We start from the raw sequence: 19,323 nt of genomic DNA, 5'->3' as shown, positions 1-19,323 counted from the left end.
TGTGTGAACTGTGCTGAGAATTCTGCAAGATTCTGCAGACTTTTCATACTTAGCAACATAATGGGCATGGTAAGGATACTTTTGGAAACCAAGACTTGACTATTGGGAAATATTCTGATTCTCTATTCTTGTCTTAAGAGATAACTATTCAAAAACCGTATGAACACGTTGTATATATGTTAAATATTACTCAAATTGATTATTTGATAAGAGTTACTTAAATCTTTTTGTTTTAAGCCATTGAAAAGTAACAAAATACAATATAGCCTATCAATCTTCACCTATTGGTATTTTTTTAATCATAATATCTCACCTCGCAGATTCAAAGGTGTTTTTCTTGATCTCTTTATCCAGACTCCAGAGAAGTCTCATTAAACTGATAGTAAGAAATTTCTTTGTTCTCAAAGGCCTAGAGTCACAAATATGATGTTGGAATTGGACCATAATATATGAGTTAGTGAAATTCAGGACTTAAGAGGTAGGCAATTCCAAGCATCTAACCAAATTTTAGTTTTATTTCCCTACAGATCTCTGCATCTCAAAAATCATTCTCAAGCATCCTAGATAAATTTCTGATGGTTTTGAGGTCTCTCAATATTCATTTTATGCACACAATTCTTTTATGATTTGACACAGTTCATTGTGCTTCTAGCTTGAGGAGGACTGCAAGAACGGTCAAATAACCCTTTAGGCTTCAGCATACATTTTTCTACTACTAAAAAAAATTCGACAATTGCTTTTGATTGCATTTGACTTGCAAGTAGTGTTGCTAGTGGAATTATTTTTAGAGACACTGAGGGAACAATTGAAGAAAATAAGCTTTTGTTATGAGTGATAAGGTTGACATTTTACTTTGGATGTAGAAGACTATGTTCGAGTGTTGGTGAGCAAATTGCTTACTAATTTGCTTCTGAGGGATAACAGCTCAACCACCCACCCAAACATTGGATTGTTGAATGGCACTTTTTTGTGTATGTTGTACAACCAACATATTATTGAAACTCATTTCACATTTCTCAAATAGGTACTTGTTTCTATATTTTAAAGTTTTGACCTGTGTGAGAACACCTCAAAGACAATTTTTTTTTTCCTAATAGACTTTCAAAGTAAATCTTCCTAATTCTAGGATTAAGAAGATTTAACCTAAGCATTTCATCCTACTAAATTAGAGAAACAACACTCATTTTCCAAACAAACTGGTTTTTCTCTTTTCCTTACGTTTGTTTCACCAGAAAATGTTTTCTAGTGTTTGGTACTTCAGAAAACAAAATTAAAAGAAGTGGTTTTTGTAATGGAAAACAAGTCCAACATAGTGAAAAACATTTTCCCCTTTAAAGAGCTCATGAAAATGTTTTCTTGAAACGTTTGCTACTCAACAAACTATCACAAATAAATTTCACACAATAAAAACTCTCCTAAAGTAAGCTCCTCTCTCTGTCTCTCTGTCTCTCTCTCTCTCCATATGTGACCGTTGATTTGCCATTGCTTGACTGTTAAGGAAAATTATTAGATACTCCTAGAGTATCTTAAATGCATACTCCTCCCTCTCACATGAATGGTGGGTCCTACCATGAATTTAATTAATGAGACCCACCATTCATGTGAGAGGAGGGAATACGCATTTATGGTACTCTAGAAGTACACTATAATTTTCCGACTGTTAATTAGAATATGTCATCGAATTCAAGGGACTTAAATTACTCAAAATAGAAATCCTTTCCTAGTTTGTTTTATTTAATAAAAACTTTGTTCATACAATTATTTAGTTTAATGATTTTGCTGCCAAATCCTCCTAATTTTTCAGAAAAACTTATTAGTTGCTATTGGATTTAGTGGAGCCCTTCTTCTTTTAAGAGATTACATGCCAAAAGCTTTGTAACCCAATTCTTTGGCACCTCTGGGTACTTTTAATGCAACATTTAGAGTTCAAATCTACCATTTTCTTTTCTATTGTAACTATTAAATTATAAATTAAAGAAATCAATTAAACAAAATAAAATCAATTTAAACCAAAAAAGCTGATGTAAATAAACACCAACAATACGTCGATACCTCGGGCTATGGTCCTATACTAGCTACTCCTTCACGTAACTAAACTTTCAGTACCCCACCATAAAATGATCCCACTATGAGCAAAGAAAACCTAGTGTATACGGTATTAATTCAAGGTGTGCGGTAAATGAAAATTGAATTCTTCGCACAAATATTGTTTGTTTGTCAAAGATTATCGGCTCCCAACAGCTTTGCTTAACATGATTGAATTTCAATGACACTTGAAAAAACTAGACTGAGAAAAATGCTATTAAGTGTAAACATTAATGGGAAAGGGAGGAAGAAAAATAGGTAATAGAAAACAATTTTTTTTTTTGGTCTAAATTGAGAAGTTTTGCCCAGCTTGAGAAGTTGGCACTCTATTTTGCTTTGATGGAAATCGTTTTATGAAAATCAATTTTAGAAAAATTAATTCATGTTCCTGTGTTACATTGCCATATTGAAAATGAGTCATTAATGTTTGTTGTAATTGAGTAATTCTTAATACTTGTATGGACAAAATCTTTCATTCAAGGAAATAAACCCTAAATGGGAAAATAATTTTTTTTGGGGGCAATTTAGGAGGAATTAATAGATTCACTAGGAGGATTGCTGAGGTGGTCCTCCAAACCAATGAAATGATGCTACTTATACAAATATGTGAGTAAGATTCCTAATTAGCATAAAAATTAAAAATTAAAAACCATTAGGTGTCACATTTGTATAAATGGTAGTGTTTTATTGGTTAGAAGGATCATGAGGACCACCTCAACAATCCTCTTGGTAGACCTAATAATTTCTCGCAATTTAGAGTCTCAAATTGGAAAATAGATCTCAAATTTGGAATTTACACAAAAAATTAAGTTGGAAAGTAATTAATTTGAGCAAAAAAGAAAATGTCATTTGGGAAAAATTAATTGTTAGCCAATGGTTGGTCAACGGACAGTTAACAACATTCAAGTATCAAGGTAGAGAGCTAGAGAGAGGAGGCAAAAAGATAGAAATTACTATTGAAAGAGAGTTTTTAATAGTATTGATTCACATATTGTAATAGTTTATTAACAAATGCCCTAAGAGCATTTGTTAATAAACCATTTTAAATTATGTATAAAAAATAAGTTTATAAATCAAATAATAAATAACATCATAATAGTACGAAATTGACATGAGTTTTAAAAGCATAAAAACTATGTAATTTAATAAATAGATTTTTGAAATGTTAAATCATAAAAGATTCTTAGGTAGTGTAACATTGCTTAAATGCTAAATCAATACCAAATCGTGGCACCCACAGAAAATTTTGAATTTATACTTGGATTTCCCAAAATTCAGCTTCAATTTTGTTTTTAGTTGAAAAATTCAGCTTGAATATGCATCATCAAATTCTTTTTCACCTCACCAACTCCACTCACTTTGAAAAATTAGAGGGGTTGTTTTGCTGCTGAGGCTGACTTTTGCTGAAGAGTGATGCTCTGAACTTTGGATGGGTTGTTTTGCGACTGTATCAAGTCCAAACTCAAAAGTCAAAATCCAAAACCCATTTATAATGGTTGCCAAATATGAAAGAAAGCTTCAAAAAAAAAAAAAACTCTGCTCTCTCCTATAAATTACCATGCAATTAGTATCATTATCTTGAGCTATCCTTGTTGTTATTTAAACAAAATCAGATAGCATTATCATGAATACATTCCTTTTCTTTGGCTTGCTCATTATTGCAAGTATTCATGCCAACTTCTTATGCAGCGGAGAGTCAGAGGTTCATTGCATTGAAAGCGAGCAATAAGCCCTTCTCAAGTTCAAGCAACATCTTAACGATCCATTAAACCAACTCGCCTCTTGGGCTGGTGATGAGGATTGTTGCCAATGGGTGGGAGTTGTCTGCCACGACGTTACTAGTCATGTCCGTGAACTCCATCTTAGTGTGAGTTTGGGAAGCGCGTTTTGTGCGTTTCTCAACGGGTGCTTTTTTTAAATGGGTCTCATGTATTGTTTATTGGACTTGCAAGTACCTTTTTTAGCAAAAACAATTTTAAAATTGGGTCCCACGGCACTATTCACACATTTAAAAATTATTTTACTATAGTGTCTTCAGTTTTCAATTTTCAGTAATAAGCAGTATCCAAACAGACCCTCAGAAGCTTTCCTCCTCCTCCATATGATTATTCAGGTGATGTTGACATATATGATGCTGAAGTTGAAGCTTATGAGCGGTCAAAGATTTATATTTGAAGCATTTGAATTACTTGGACCTGAGCTATATATAACAATTTCAATGGTACTCAAATTCCCAGATTCCTCAGTTCAATAGGGAGTTTAAGATTTCTTAATCTCTCTAATGCGGGATATGGGGGAGTGATACCTTATCATCTTGGAAATCTCTCAAATTTGCATTATCTCAATCTTGAAGGTAATGATTCATATGTTAATAATCTTCAAGGGCTTTCTGGTCTTCCTTTGCTACAACATCTTGATATGAGTTATGTAAATCTCCGCATAGCCTTTGATTGGTTACATGATATAAACAAACTTTCTTCCTTGTTAGAGTTGCAGTTGTCAGATTGTGCACTTCCATACATTCCATTAACACCAAGTGTTAACTTTTCATCTCTCACCACCCTTGATCTTTCATCCAACCATTTTGAAAACACTTTAATTCCATCATGGATCTTTGGTCTTCGTAATATGCTTTCTCTTGATCTATCTGACAATGACTTTCAAGGTCCAATCCCTGTTGATCTCCAGAACATGACTTTTCTTACACATTTGGATCTATCTAGCAACTATTTCAACTCTTCAATTCCCTATTGGTTGTCTATCTTTATTCATCTTGAGTCTCTCAACCTTGGCTCCAATAAGTTGCAGGGTTCAATCTCTAATGCTGTTGGAAACTTAACATCTATCATTAGTATTGATCTATCATACAATGAACTTGGAGGAAAGTTGCGAAGATCGTTGGGTAATTTCTATAACTTAAGGGAAATCATATTGTCATCCAACCATTGGAGTCAAGAGATATTTGAAATCCTGAAAAGTTTATTAGGGTGTCTTTCGTATAGCCTAGAGTTCTTAAAATTGAGTAATGTTCAAATTTTTGGTCATTTGAATAATGAATTTGGGCAATTTAAAAATCTATTGATACTTTCTTTTCGGAATAATTCAATTTTGGGTCCAATTCTAGAGTCTATAAGAAATCTTACATCATTGAGATTTTTGAATCTTTCATATAATTGATTTAACGGAACTTTCCCTCAAAATTTTGGACAGCTTTCTAAACTAACAAATTTATTTATTGAATCAAATATGTTAAATGGTGTTGTGTCTGAAGTTCATTTTTCCAATTTAACAAGATTGTACATATTTTATGCATTTGAAAACCAACTGACTTTAGATTTAAGTCACAATTGGATTCTTCCTTTTCAGATTCAGGATTTAAGCTTGCTATCATGGAATTTAGGGCCAAAATTTCCCTCTTGGCTTTGTTCACAAAGTCATCTTTGGGTTTTGGACATATCCAACACAGGGATTTCAGATATGGTTCCGTCTTCATTTTGGAACTTGTCTTCTAATTTCAAATTTCTAAATCTCTCCCACAATCAAATCTATGGAGAGATCCCAAATAGTCAAATGATTTTGTCTACTTTTTCAGTAATTGATTTAAGATCAAACCATTTCAAAGTTCCGTTACCTTATATATCTTCTAACGTGACCATGCTAGATCTTTCTAATAATTTATTTGTTGGATCAATTTCTCACCTTTTGTGTTACAAGATGAATGAGTCCAAACAAATAGAACTTCTAAATCTAGGCAAAAATCTTTTATCAGGAAAAATACCCGATTGTTGGATGAAGTGGAATAGTTTGGTGGTCTTGAATTTGGAAAACAACAATTTCACTGGCAACATTCCCGCTTTGATTGGATCCTTGACTCTTCTTAGGTCTTTGCACCGATACAACAAGTTCTCTAGAAAATTACCATCTTTTTTGAAAAATTGTGAAGGGTTGGTGATTATTGATGTTGCTGAAAATAAGTTTGAAGGAAGCATGCCTTCATGGATAGGACATAGGTGTTCAAGCTTAATGGTTCTCAACCTTCGATCAAATAATTTCTATGGTCACACACAAATGGGTGCTAAGAACTGTTATCATCATACTTGTTTTTTATGAAATTTGGGTTAAGGAATATGGTCATAATTAGAAATGTTTCTTGGGGGAGCATAATGATCATAGTTATAATAATGGTTTTTTATTAGAGGGGAAGTTTTCATGCTGCATACAATGACACTCTACACCACATTACTATGTAAAACAAATATCATCATCTATTTTTTGATGTTTTCTGTTGCTTTGTTTGTTGCACCTAGTTTTGAATTCATTTTATAATAAAGTTTCTGTGTAATGCGATTGAAGAGTCAAGACACACAGTACTTTTATGTTGGATGGAACTTTTCCAAATATCTCTAAACTAACAAGTTGTAAATATAATTTTGCTTAATGGGCTTCAATAATTTCTGGCTTTCTTCAGTTTAACTAGTTGGTTTTTTTTTTCCTTTTAATTTTTTGAAGGAATTGATTTTCTTGCGTGAAAATACTGTATAGGGTTTGAGCATAAGATCCCATCCAAGTTTTGGTTAACTCCAACACATTCTGGAGAAGGGTTTGTGCTAATTGATCAAACAATTAAAAGGTCTGTGTCGCTTAATTGTATAAATAAAATATGAAATTCAGCTGCATAATTTTTTTAAAGAAAAGCACAATCTCAAAAAACTTTCATCATTGACATAAATCTCGAAAAATTGTCCCCTCACAAACCTTCGGGCCTGCTTTGCCATCATTTAGTGTTTCATATATATATATATATATATATATATATATATATATAGAGAGAGAGAGAGAGAGAGAGAGAGAGAGAGAGAGAGAGAGAGAGAGAGAGAGAGAGATGGATTCAAGTTACACTTAATGTAACTCTAAGCAATATTATGGCACCTAATAACTTGTTATTGAATTCATATTTTGAAAATTCAACCGTTGAATTATATGTTCTTAACATATATGCTAATTTTCATGCCAATCGGATATAATTTACCATTTGATTCATAAACTTATCTTTTATGCATTATTTTAAACTACAAAAACTTGAATTTAAATAATTGATTGATGACATGGCTATTGATATTTAATTATCTTTAAAATTTGTAAGCATAGAGAATATATGAAGAGAATGTAATTTAACGGTGAATTTGTCAAAATTCACATTCAACTTAGAAATATTGAGTGATGTAACATTGCTTAAAATTACACCAGGTGTAACTTGAACCTAACCCAAATATATATATATATATATATATATATATATAATTTTATGTATATAATACCTATTCATATTAACCAACTTTTAGGATGATTTGCATCTTCTTATGTTTTAAACAGAAACGTACAAAATTTAAATCCTCATTTATTTACTTGAAACGTAAATAATAAAATAATAAAAACCTATATCAATAAATTGGCATGCAACCTAAGTTCTATGCAGAAAAAAAAAATCTTAGTTTCTAAGAAAAGATCTATTTATATAAAAATTAAATAAATAAAAATTGGCATGATGCAACCTAAGTTTTTGGAAAATATATTTTTTAGTTTACCTTCTTCTCCTATCTTTTGGCCCAATTTTATTGGGCAGCTCTTTCCATATTAGCACGTTTTACAAGTAAAAAGAGTGGGTCTTAGGCTAAATTATTTGGGCTTAATTAAATCACAAAGTCCTGGAGTCTAAACAAACTTTTTGAAAGCCGAAGCTTTTATTGGTAAAAATGCTTTATTTGAAACAAAGAGCAGCCCAACTCATTATAAGACAAAAGCCTCAACTCATGCAAACACGTGGGACCCAAGGTAAAAAAGAAACCAGACTTGCCAACTCACCAATAACCCTCTCTCCTCCACAAGACATAAAGAAAGGCTCAAATAATATCCCATTAGTTCCTCGGGTTTAGTATCTGAGCCATTTTGGGCCCAAACGTTTACGAAAAAAAAAAAAAAAAAAAAACTGTTACACACATTTTTGAACTATATTGAACTATAATAGTATGTAGCAGGGTGTGTATAACAAACACTACCCTAAAGTATAAAACAATTATTTTTAGTTCTTTGTATATCGTGACCAAACTAAAAACTAGTATGTCATCATTCAATAAAGACTAGAAGTGACAACCTTAAGTTTGTTATGAATTAAAATCGATTACTTCAAGGTTTTTAGAGACTAAAATTAATTGCTTTAAGTTGTTTAGGGATTATTTCTTAAAAAAAAAAAAAAAAAGTTTTTTAAGGATTAAATGCGATTACTTTAAACAACCACCTTAAGCGCTAGTGATTTGATCATTAGACTTTCAGCACTAAGAGCACCCTCATCAGGTGTGCCAAATGTCAAATATTTGGTACTTGGCACACCAAACCCCAAAACATGAGCCTCATGAGATGTTCTAAATGCCAAAAATTTTGGCACACAGCTACAGTACCGTCTCAAATATGAGACGGTACGGACATCCATGCCATTTTTTTTTATTATTTGTTTATTCCCTCAGCCTTTCTCTCTCATTATTCACTCAGACTTTCTCTCTCTCTACTCTCATTTGCGTTTCGTTCTTTTCTCTCTGCATCTTTGTTCTTCTCTCTTGCCGATCTCACCAAAGCCGCCAATCTCGCCGCTGATCTCGCCGGAGCCATAGTCGTCCTCCACAGCTCCCTCTTCACTCTCATTCTCTTCATCTCTCATCCTCAAGCCGCCTGAAGCCGATCTCACCTAAAGCCACCTCAAGCCGCTGAAATCGATCTCGCCTGAATCTAATCTCGCTGCCGATGTCTCCCGCCTGAAGCGGACCTCGCCGCCTGAGCTGTGGGTTTGTTTGATTTAGGATTTCTTTTTTCCTGGTTGTGTTTTTTTTTTTTTTTTTTAATTTTTTTTTAAGGTGCCGTTGGTGGATGTGGGTTAGTGTCAGTGGTGGTCGTTGGTGATGATGATGATGATAGTGCCGGTGGGTTTGTCCTGATTTGATTGTCGCTCTGGTTGTGTTTTTTTTTTTTTTTTTTTTGAGGCAGCGTTGGTGGCCGTTGGTGTTGTTGCCGGTGGTGGCCGTCGGTGTTTGTGCCGGTGGTGGCCGTTGGTGATGATGATGATGATAGTGATAGGGATAAGGAGGAGGAATATATTATTTTAATGTATAGTAAATATTATTTTAATGTATAGAATTGAAGTATAGAACATTTGAAAAATGGTATGTTGTAAAATGATGTGCTAAAATGATAATGTGAGTTTTTGATGTGTTAAAATGACATTTTTTATGAGAGAGTTGATGGGAATGCTCTAACGATTCTGATAACTGAGGCACTAATTTTAGTAGTTTGTGCTGGAAATATTTTATATATCATACCAAACACCTAATAATGTTTTACTAAAATTATTTTGTATTTGAAAATGTATTTCCGCTAAACAAACAGAGTATGAATACACTTCTTCAACAATCAGAAAGTTTATACTCTTTGAAAAGGAAGACCAAATGATTTTTTTCCTGAAGACATGAATTAAACTTCCCCCCACTATATCATTCTTTTTTTTTTTTTTTTTTTTTTTTGATGAACCACTATATCATTCTTATCCAAAGAGTAGGTGGGTTGTCAAATCCTTTTTTTATTTTTATTTTTTGAGAAAATGGTTGTCAAATCCATATATTGCCGAATGAGAGGATACTGCCCATACATGTTGGCCATCCTCTTTTACTACTTTTATGTTATTTTCAAACTTGTCCCCAAAACCATATTTAAAGAGGACAAAGAGAATCACTTAGAAAACCCATTATAAATTTCCATATTAAAAAAAGAATACCCATTAAAAAATATCATAAAGACATATACAAAATAACCTAAATATCATAACTGGTCACGCTCTCTTCTTCCATCACACATTCACACTCAAGTTTGCCTCTTTACCTATCAAAAAAAAAAAAAAAAAAGTTTGCCTCTTTAAAATATGAAAATATTGTAATGATCTAAAAACTTCAAACGTAGTACAAAAGATGGAGGATGATCTAAAGTTAATTATTGCATTAATGTGCATGAAAGAGACTAGACTAGCATTAAGTTTTACTTCTAAGTTTTGGATATTCGGTTGTAAACCCAAAATTAACCCATCTCTACTTCCTCAAAAAAAAAAAAAAAAAAAAAAAAAAAAAAAAAAAAAAAAAAAAAAACCATCTCTAAGATCCCAAAACTCAGCTGATACAATGGTGTACATCCAATTCTTCAAGGATAACCCTTAATCCAATCTCCATAAGTGTTTCTAATAAGACCTCCACTCCTTGCAGGACCTAGATTTCCAAGTGATGAACCATCAGAATAAGTTTAAACCAACCCTCAAGTGGTTTCTTCCATTCAACTTGGATTATTGCAATAGTCTTAAGGTGTTCTTTTCTTAGAACACAAAAGGTGAATTCTAGAGCTAGAGCATTTCTACATTCTTAAGAAAACCTGGTTTAGGAGACTAATGCTTGAAAATTTGCCTTTTATTTGTAGAGAAAAGTAAACGAATGTCCTAAGAGTAATGATTTAGAAAATATTTAAAAAAAACTTTTTATGAGAAAAAAAAATTTGACAGTTTTTTATATTTCTTATGAAAAGAATATCAAAATTTTCCTAAAATGGTTTGTTAACAATTGCTCACCTATTAATAGGACACGTGTTGTTTTTTTTTTTTTTTGTTACCGCCAAATAAAATCACATCTAGGAGAGACTTGTAAAACTTGTTGTCCTTGAACTTCTTGGAATACCGGTTGAGGATCAAATTGGATATGAATGTGCTTAAATCATCTTCTTTAATGTTGCAATATCATCTATGACGAGAATGTTCTCCAAGTTAGTTAGGCGATGTGTCTAAATTAGCTTCACCCCTTGATTTGATCTTAGAAAAAAGATTATCTTCTTGAAACCGTGCTTCCATGCCTCATATAATGCTTCTCTAATTATAGATAAATAGTTGTTCTCATCATTGTAAGAGTGCCATAAATAATAACCTTTACAAACAGATTGACCTAAATGATTTTTAATACAAAGGCACCTCACAGAACATGTGTTGTTGCACTTGCACTAACATTGGTTTATTTAAGTATGTGTTTAATATTTCATATTTAGACATGTGGACTGATATATATACAGGCTGATATATATACAATATTAAATTTATATATTTCAACGAATCAATAAATAAATAAATAAATTATATATTTCAAAGGGTAGAGTCCAGCATAGTAGCTTGCTTTGGGGTTGTCGTGCCCTTGTGCATCGCCCATATATGTGCTGTTGCACTAAGCATGGGCCTGGTACTGTACAGACAGTACAGCGTACTCCCCAAAAAATAAAATAAAGAAGAGAAAAATAAGCTGAAAAGGTTAGCAATGGACCTTTCGGCTATGGGACATGTTCTGTTAAACATCAAAAGTTTAATTTCTTGTTTTTCTTTTATTTCAATTCAGCATATTAATAGAGAAGGAAATTGTGTGGCTCACAAGCTTGCTAGACAAGTTGCCAGTGTTCTTTTTTTGGTTTGGATGGAGTCTGTTCCACCAGACGTTTTTGAGGTGTGTCAACTCGATTTATTACGGATGCAATAATAAGATCTCTACCCCAGAGGGGATTTTTCTTAAAAAAAAAAAAAAAAGGTTAGCAATATTACTACTTAATTAATAAAGAATTATTACTAATGGAATACCATATACATGTAACCTAACTCCTCTCAAATTGCTGGAAATTCTAGTTCATGATCATTTTTTTTTAGAGAAGTTTAGTTCATCAATTATACTATATTTATAAAGATGAGATTGATAAGATTTACCAGTATTGTGTATCAATCCAATTCGGATAGTCCATGGTTTTGTTTTGTTTCTCCTAAGTGGAAATGGAGAATTTCAACTCTTATAAGAAAAATCTTCTGTGAAAATTTCTTATTAACATAAAGAGTCCCCTTTTGTTTAACTTCTTTAATTCCTATTGTAGTGACACAATCTATTTGTCCGCTTTGGGGATTTTCACCTCACCTCAGGCTAAGGGCTTGCCTTGTAGCCGATATTGGATTTTGGCTTGACACCCACACGGCTTTGTCCTCTTAGTGAGTGTGGGCATGCTCATTGTGCAAGAGTCCCACATCGCTTAGAGAAGCACCCCCCACCCCTCCCCCCCCTATGCCTTATAAGCTTGCCCAATGAGCATGCCCACACTCGCTAAGAGGACAAAGCCGTGCGGGTGTCAAGCCAAAATCCAATATCGGCTACAAGGCAAGCCCTTGGCTTGAGGTGAGGTGAAAATCCCCAAAGCGGACAAATAGATTGTGTCACTACATCTATTATTATGCAAATTGAACAAAAGAAAATCTAATTTTATATATCTAGAAAAGAGAAAAATTTGATGGAAAGAAAACAATAGAGGAAAGGCTTTTCAGAGATGATCTTTTATCTTTTAGACCTGGGAAATGTTTATTTTAGCTTAAATTTAAGTTTATTTCTACGTTCGGTTTATGTAACGTGTACAATTTTTAAGTTTTTACTTTTTTTTTCTTCAGGTGTAATTGTAATTTTGTATATAAAATTTTTGTTTTCTGTTGAGATAACTTTTTTTTTTATAGGTTATTATTTTTTAAACAAAATAAGTCAATAAAAAAAAGAAAAAGTCATATAAAGCACACTGTAAATATAAATTGAAAGATCATGATAAAGAATTTCTCTACCGTATTCTTTACTAGTTTCACCGAATTTTCCATTACTCAATGTCCAATACTATAATGGAGAAAAAAGTTGATCGAAAAATTAAATGAGAAGTGAGAACCTTTCAAGTAGAAGTGGAGAAAATCTCTCCCTAGTACAACTAATTTCTTTGCAAATTTAATTTGATTGTTACAACTACCCCATGCCTAACATAAAGAGCGCAGGTATGCAAAAGAAATTTCGTACAAAAGACATCCACTTCAACACGGGGCATAAATGTTATGGTATAAAAGCTTGAAATTCAAGTGAGTAGAATTTAACTAGATTTACCACTTTTCCAGCCATATTTATTAAAGAATATATCCTTCTTCATGACCAAATTCACCATTAATGTTAAAATATAGAACGTCACCACAATTTTGAAGTGTCTAATAGTTCTTATCTTTCAACCTTAGTTATCAATTTGTGCCGGTGTCCACTGTACTGTCTATGATTATTATTACTTTTTATGGCTTTATCATTAAGTCAAAATATCAACTGGTTTTTTATGCAGGCATAATTCGAATGTCAGATCTTTTATTTTATAGAAAAAAAGAAACTTTACCCGTTAATTTAACTGGAATCTATTTCAACCCAAGTTATATTATTAAAACTTAAAATCACATCAATAATATTTTTCAACTTTCTTTATAAATTAACATCAAGTCATTTATTTAGATGATTTTACAAGATAAAGCTAACATTTAAATTCAAAAGAAACCTAATTTTTATCTACAATAAATAGATAAGATTTATTCAAATATTAAGCTAACAATTTATCCTATTCATTATTTGATTACCAACTCCTAATAACAAAAATAAAAACTTAAATAATAAAATTAAATAAAAACTAGCCACGTACCAAGAGGGATCTTAAATGATTTTTTAAGAGAGAGCCAGTGAAAAAGGTGGGGGAAGATACCGGAAAATATCACCCTTATTAATACATCACCTCCTAAGATTCTTCCTATCACCTAGTAAAATAAAATATGATCTTTAATATACTAAAAAGTATTAGTCGGTGGATTAAAAGTTTGGTGGTCTCCTCCTTTCACATGAGGCTGGGCCCTATTGTTATAGGGAGGGCAAGCAAACAAGTCGTTCCATGAAGGTAATAATCTCTCTTAATTTACTTATGATGCAAGGTTGTTTTTAGGATCTGACCCTTCAAAACCTTTTTTTTTTTTTAATTACTCAAATTGAAATTGAAAAGCATCATAATTGAAAGCATTCATGTCCCATTTTTCATAGTTCATATAATCTATTTTAGTCAAATTTTATTCACAAAATTGGTTCTTCAACAAAAAAAAAAGAAAAAGAAAAAAAAAAGACTTTTAATTGCAAAAGTTGTCCAAACTTTACAAAAGTGAATATGTATGCTCTCTTTGTTATTCTTCTGTATCTGTACACTTTCTTCTAACAAATAAAGTTTTTATCCTTTACTCCAAAAAAAAGCAAAAAGAAGAATGCTTTTAAAAATACTAAAGGGCGGTTCGGATACTGATTATTACTAAAAACTAAAACACTGTAGTAAAATAATTTTTAAATGTGTGAATAACATCGTGAGACTCAGTTTTAAAATTGTTTTTCTAAATAAAGTACTTGTAAGTTCCGTGAACAGTATATGAGACCCATAGAAAAACATCAAAAACACGCAAACGCGCAACATAGACGCTATCCAAACTCCACCTAAAAATTGTTACATGTTCAGTTTTTGTTACACACTTCAAATATTTTATCTTTTGCAAAATGCTACAGTATCACATGGAATATTTTGTAAAACTTTGTTCTCTTTTTTTATTCAAACAAATCCTCTCTCCTTTTTCTCTATTCCCTACCCCCCCCCCCCCCCCCAAAAAAAAATTTATGATAAATATTTTAATTGGATGTATACCAAAATGAAAAGTGATGTGTTAATATTAGGTAGCTAAAATATAAAGAAGTGATTTTTTTTACATCAAAGTTCAAAAATAGATGTGATCATGTGAATGCTTTGAGTATCATATTGTTCTTTCGATTTATAGACTTAAATTATAAATTGAATTCTTCTTCATTTCCTTATTACATCTAAATTTTTTTTTTTTGACACCTTAATTAGAATCAATTTTTAGAAATTTCTTTTAAATCATAAGGGGAACTCTTGGTAGCAACTTTTTTATATTTCTCTAACTAAATTAGATATTCCTTGTATCCTCACATGCTGTTCTGTATAAACGTGGGGGCTTACACATATGGCCCTATTGCCTCTTTGTCACTCACATCCTAGATCTAAAATTAGTGAAACTCTGTTGTCCTTTTTCATACTCTGTTCCAGTGAATGAAGAAAAGAGTTTGGGATAGAAAGTCACATTAGCTCACGAGATTCTATCTACCTCTAAAAGTTTCCTTATTAAAATAAAATAAACCCTCTCACTTCCTGTGAGTTCAGTTCTCACTTCTCACATCGTCCACCTCTTTCTTTCATCATTTCCATACTTTACTTTTTCGAGCACCCAAAATATCTCTCTCTTTGCATTTCCCTTTCCCTTGTTTTGTCAGTGTACCCAAAGCTTTTATCTCTGATCTAAACAAATTCAATTGCACTTACCAACACAACCCAACACATCAGGTCCATTTTTCCAGCACAACAACAACAGTAACTGAAATGTTGGGTAGATCATATCATGTCACTTAACAAAAACCCATCATATCAAAATCTCCCATCAGCTAAGTTTGAGAAACCCAGTTGAGAAAACAAAAGTTTGAGTGAAGTTGTTGTCAGAAAGTGTATAGTTGAAACTCGAAACGTAGCATGAGAGAGTACAATTACAATCACAATATGCATCAGAGGCTTGAGTGGTGTTATTTCTTGCCAAGGTCGGGGCTTTATCGTCACTTCGCAGACATGATCTGGCGGCCATTTACGAAGGCTCCTGCCCGATCCTCTGCTTTCTTCATCTTCCTCTTCTTCCTGATCGCCGGCGCGTTTGTCTTCACGCGCGTGCTCTACACCACTGTAAGTATTAATGTCTTATTATAATAATACTCTACTACTATCAATGATGGTGTGTTTTACTTTATTCGTGAAAGAAATTTTATACGACACGTCGTTATCTTCCGCGATTTAAACGGCACTTGAGGTGGTGAGGTTCCACCACCATATGGAGCCGAATCGCACTGGAAACGACGACTTTCAGAGTTCATAAAACGACACTTTGGTGTCTGTAAATGCATACACTACACGTGGCGGGGTGTTATTATGGAGCAAGATATATTTTTTAGGCCTAAACTCGCGGGTTGAGTGTCGGTTAAGTTCGGCTGTTAAACCACTCAATCTCACTCGGTCTTAGACTTCCACAAAGGAAGTAGTCATTAAGGGGGGACACTCATCACCACGTGGGACCTCTATTAGTGACGATTAAGTCTGCTCTCACAATAATTTTCGCAATTGTAGCCACAATTCACCGAAGTGTTGAGTTGCAACTTGCAAATGGTCAAACAAAAATAATGAGTATATGTGAATAGACAATTTCAACTTGTCATGTAGGTAAAGTGTGGTAATAGTTATGGCAATAAAGTTACTTGTTATTGAGCCGACTATGATTATGAACTTGTAGTGATGTCAACTTTTGTAGGTTGTGCCTCTAGTATAGTAGTATCATTTTGTTTTGAAGAACTAGTGAGGATCAAATTTTTTTCATAATTTCGTGCGGAGTAGTTTTAGTGTTGTGAAATAAAAATAGGAGCAATAGATATATGTGAGAGAGGTATTACCGTATTATTCATCATAAAATAGTAATAATATATCAAAATAGTAGTAATAGATATATGTGAAAGTTGTATTATTTTAATCATAACTTATCATTTTAATATATTATGATTGATAAAAATTGTAATAATATAAATAGATAGAAGTGATACTAACTTATCATTTTAATAGATTGTGATAAAGGTTGTAGAAAAAAAATATAAATCTTATTAATAAATTGTGATATATAGCTTGTAGAAAAAAAAAATTATCTCTTTAACATTGTATTGTTTTTTTTTTTTTTTTTTTTTTGATGATTTCCATAATTACACAACGTACGGGGGGAAGAAGAGAACCCTGAAGAGCTGAACATCTCCATTAAAAATATTGAGTTGGCTTTTGGGTATTTAAAAAAAAAAAAAAAAAACTTTTGGGTGGGTTAAGTACAAACAAAGTGAATGAAGTCATAAAACGTGTCTAGAAGCTGTTGGTTTAGCGATCAAACAACTTGTGCCGTTTTTGATCAGTGACAACTGACAACTGACAAATTGCGCGTTGTCTTTGTCGGTAGTAAAATTATTCCTAGGTTGAATACTGTTTGAAGAAATATGGTAATTTACTAGATTTCCGGTAGTTGTGGACAGCTTTCTCTTTTCACTCTCATTTTAAATAATTGTCGTTAGCCAAAATTATTTTATTACTCTCACGGGCTCTATTTTAACAAGTGCTCAGAAAATTGTATTCTATTTTATTTTATCATTTTAAAAAATTATTTTATCAATCATACTATATTATTTTACACTATATTTAACATTTTAATTTTAATTTTTCTATTTTATTCATTAAAATAATATATATTACCCACTAAAATAATATAATATATTTTAATACAACTCTCTCTCACTTTTCTCTTCTATTTTATTAATTAAAATATATTATAATTTTTACAATTGTGCTACAGTGCCATCATACATTCAGGATGATATTGGAGCACAATTGCAAAAAAATTTGCAATTCTGATATTTTACAAATCCAGTTGCCAACACTTTTTTGTGCCTTGATTGTAATTTTCCCCTACATTTCCCATTTGCAATTGCCTTTTTTAGTTTACTTTTATTATTTATTTTAAAAGAGTCCTCTAATGACACATTTAAAGAATGAGTGTGTAAATTATGTACTTACCATTGAAGAAAAGTAAAATCAAGCGCATAATTCTTTTATATACTATTTTTTGCTGCACTTTTTTCTTATTTCGAAGCCATTTGAAATATCTAAGTGATTATATATTTATATTTAGACTTTAGTATCTGTTTAGTTAGAGTTTATAAGTTCAACTTTTGCATAATAACAAACCAAAGGAAGTATATGCAAATTTTGACAATTAGCTTCATTGTTAGAAAAAAAAAAAAAAAAACAATTCTGAAAACAATGAATACATTCAAAAATATGTGGAGTTATTATCGAATTTCGCATTTCTCCAAGTCAAATTCGACTGCATTTGGATTGTGAAACTAAGGCATGAGTTCAAGAAGTCTATAAGATAATGATTGATTATATTCTATCTTATTATTTTATTGAGGTAATTCATTTTTATTTACCCATAGGTTTTCTTGAGAAAATTAAAGAAGTATTTTTTTACCATGCGTAAGAATTAAATTATTCTTGTGTTATTGACTATTATGCGTTGTGCTACGTGTCTCAGGGTATAGCTGACAATTCGGCACCAAAATCAAAACTAACTACTATAACATCCCACGTATACCCTCAAAGAATCCCCAAAATTCCTAAAAAGCCCTTAGAGCCAATTGCGATCCCACTAAACTGTACAGCTTACAGCCTCACACGAACCTGCCCTTCAAACTACCCAACCACGTTCAACACAGAAGAAGATCCTGACCGTCCATCACCACCCACGTGTCCCGAGTACTTCCGTTGGATCCACGAAGATCTACGGCCCTGGGCCCACACTGGGATCACCAGAGACATGTTGGAAAGGGCTAAAGCGACAGCAAATTTCAGGCTGGTGATAGTGAAGGGCAAGGCTTACGTGGAGAGATTTCAGAGGGCGTTTCAGACTAGAGACGTTTTTACGCTGTGGGGGATCCTACAGTTACTGCGGAGGTACCCTGGGAAAATTCCTGACTTGGAGCTGATGTTTGATTGCGTTGACTGGCCAGTCATCAAAACAAAGGACTATCAAGGGCCCAATTCCACGGGCCCACCTCCTCTGTTTCGGTACTGTGGGGATGATGATACACTGGATATTGTTTTCCCTGATTGGTCCTTTTGGGGATGGTAAGACTTTTTTTACTCTCTTACTCACAATCTCCACTTTGTGCTTGTTTCACTCACTCGCAATCCAACGGCTCACTCTTCTCCATAGCTTTGGTGAAATAACAACACTTTTACAATAAATTCTATGTAGTAATTTGTTACTACTTCTCGTTTTATTCTTGTTTTATTCTATTACTATTATTACTTGCCACTTAGAATTTATTGTAAAAATGTTATATCGGTAACTTTATTCATTTTAGTAATAATTAGTTTAGCACAATTAAACCACTATTTATTATAATATTATAAATCGATTTATGTCATACTTGCATTTTACCATCTCAAACTATTAAGAAGTTATTACTCGACTTAAAAAAGTTTACTTCTAAACTTGTATGGAGAAATTTTGCTCTAATGCACTATTGGGTGGTTAAAGGGATCATATACGTGTATTTTTAAATCACTGCTTATTATAATATTATAAATCGATCTATGTCATGCTTGCCTTTTACC

At 32.4% G+C, this 19,323-nt stretch overlaps 1 protein-coding gene across 3 annotated transcripts in view; it reads left to right on the top strand.

Annotated features, from left to right (window-relative positions):
* The window catches only part of LOC126700429 (uncharacterized), a 37,918-nt gene that overhangs the window by 15,114 nt on the left and 3,481 nt on the right, over positions 1-19,323 (top strand). For 2 of the 3 annotated variants that reach the window (XM_050398589.1, XM_050398587.1), the window contains one exon: positions 18,239-18,831. In XM_050398589.1, the coding sequence (XP_050254546.1) occupies positions 18,239-18,831 (593 nt within the window). Of the gene's footprint in view, positions 1-15,068; positions 15,805-18,238; positions 18,832-19,323 lie in introns of those variants that run through there. The other variant, XM_050398586.1, reaches the window with a different exon arrangement.

Source organism: Quercus robur, chromosome 9 (genome assembly GCF_932294415.1).
Source record: "Quercus robur chromosome 9, dhQueRobu3.1, whole genome shotgun sequence".
NCBI classification, from domain to species: Eukaryota; Viridiplantae; Streptophyta; class Magnoliopsida; order Fagales; family Fagaceae; genus Quercus; species Quercus robur.
Note: the sequence above shows the minus strand (reverse complement) of the source record. Positions and strands in the feature narration are given on the sequence as shown.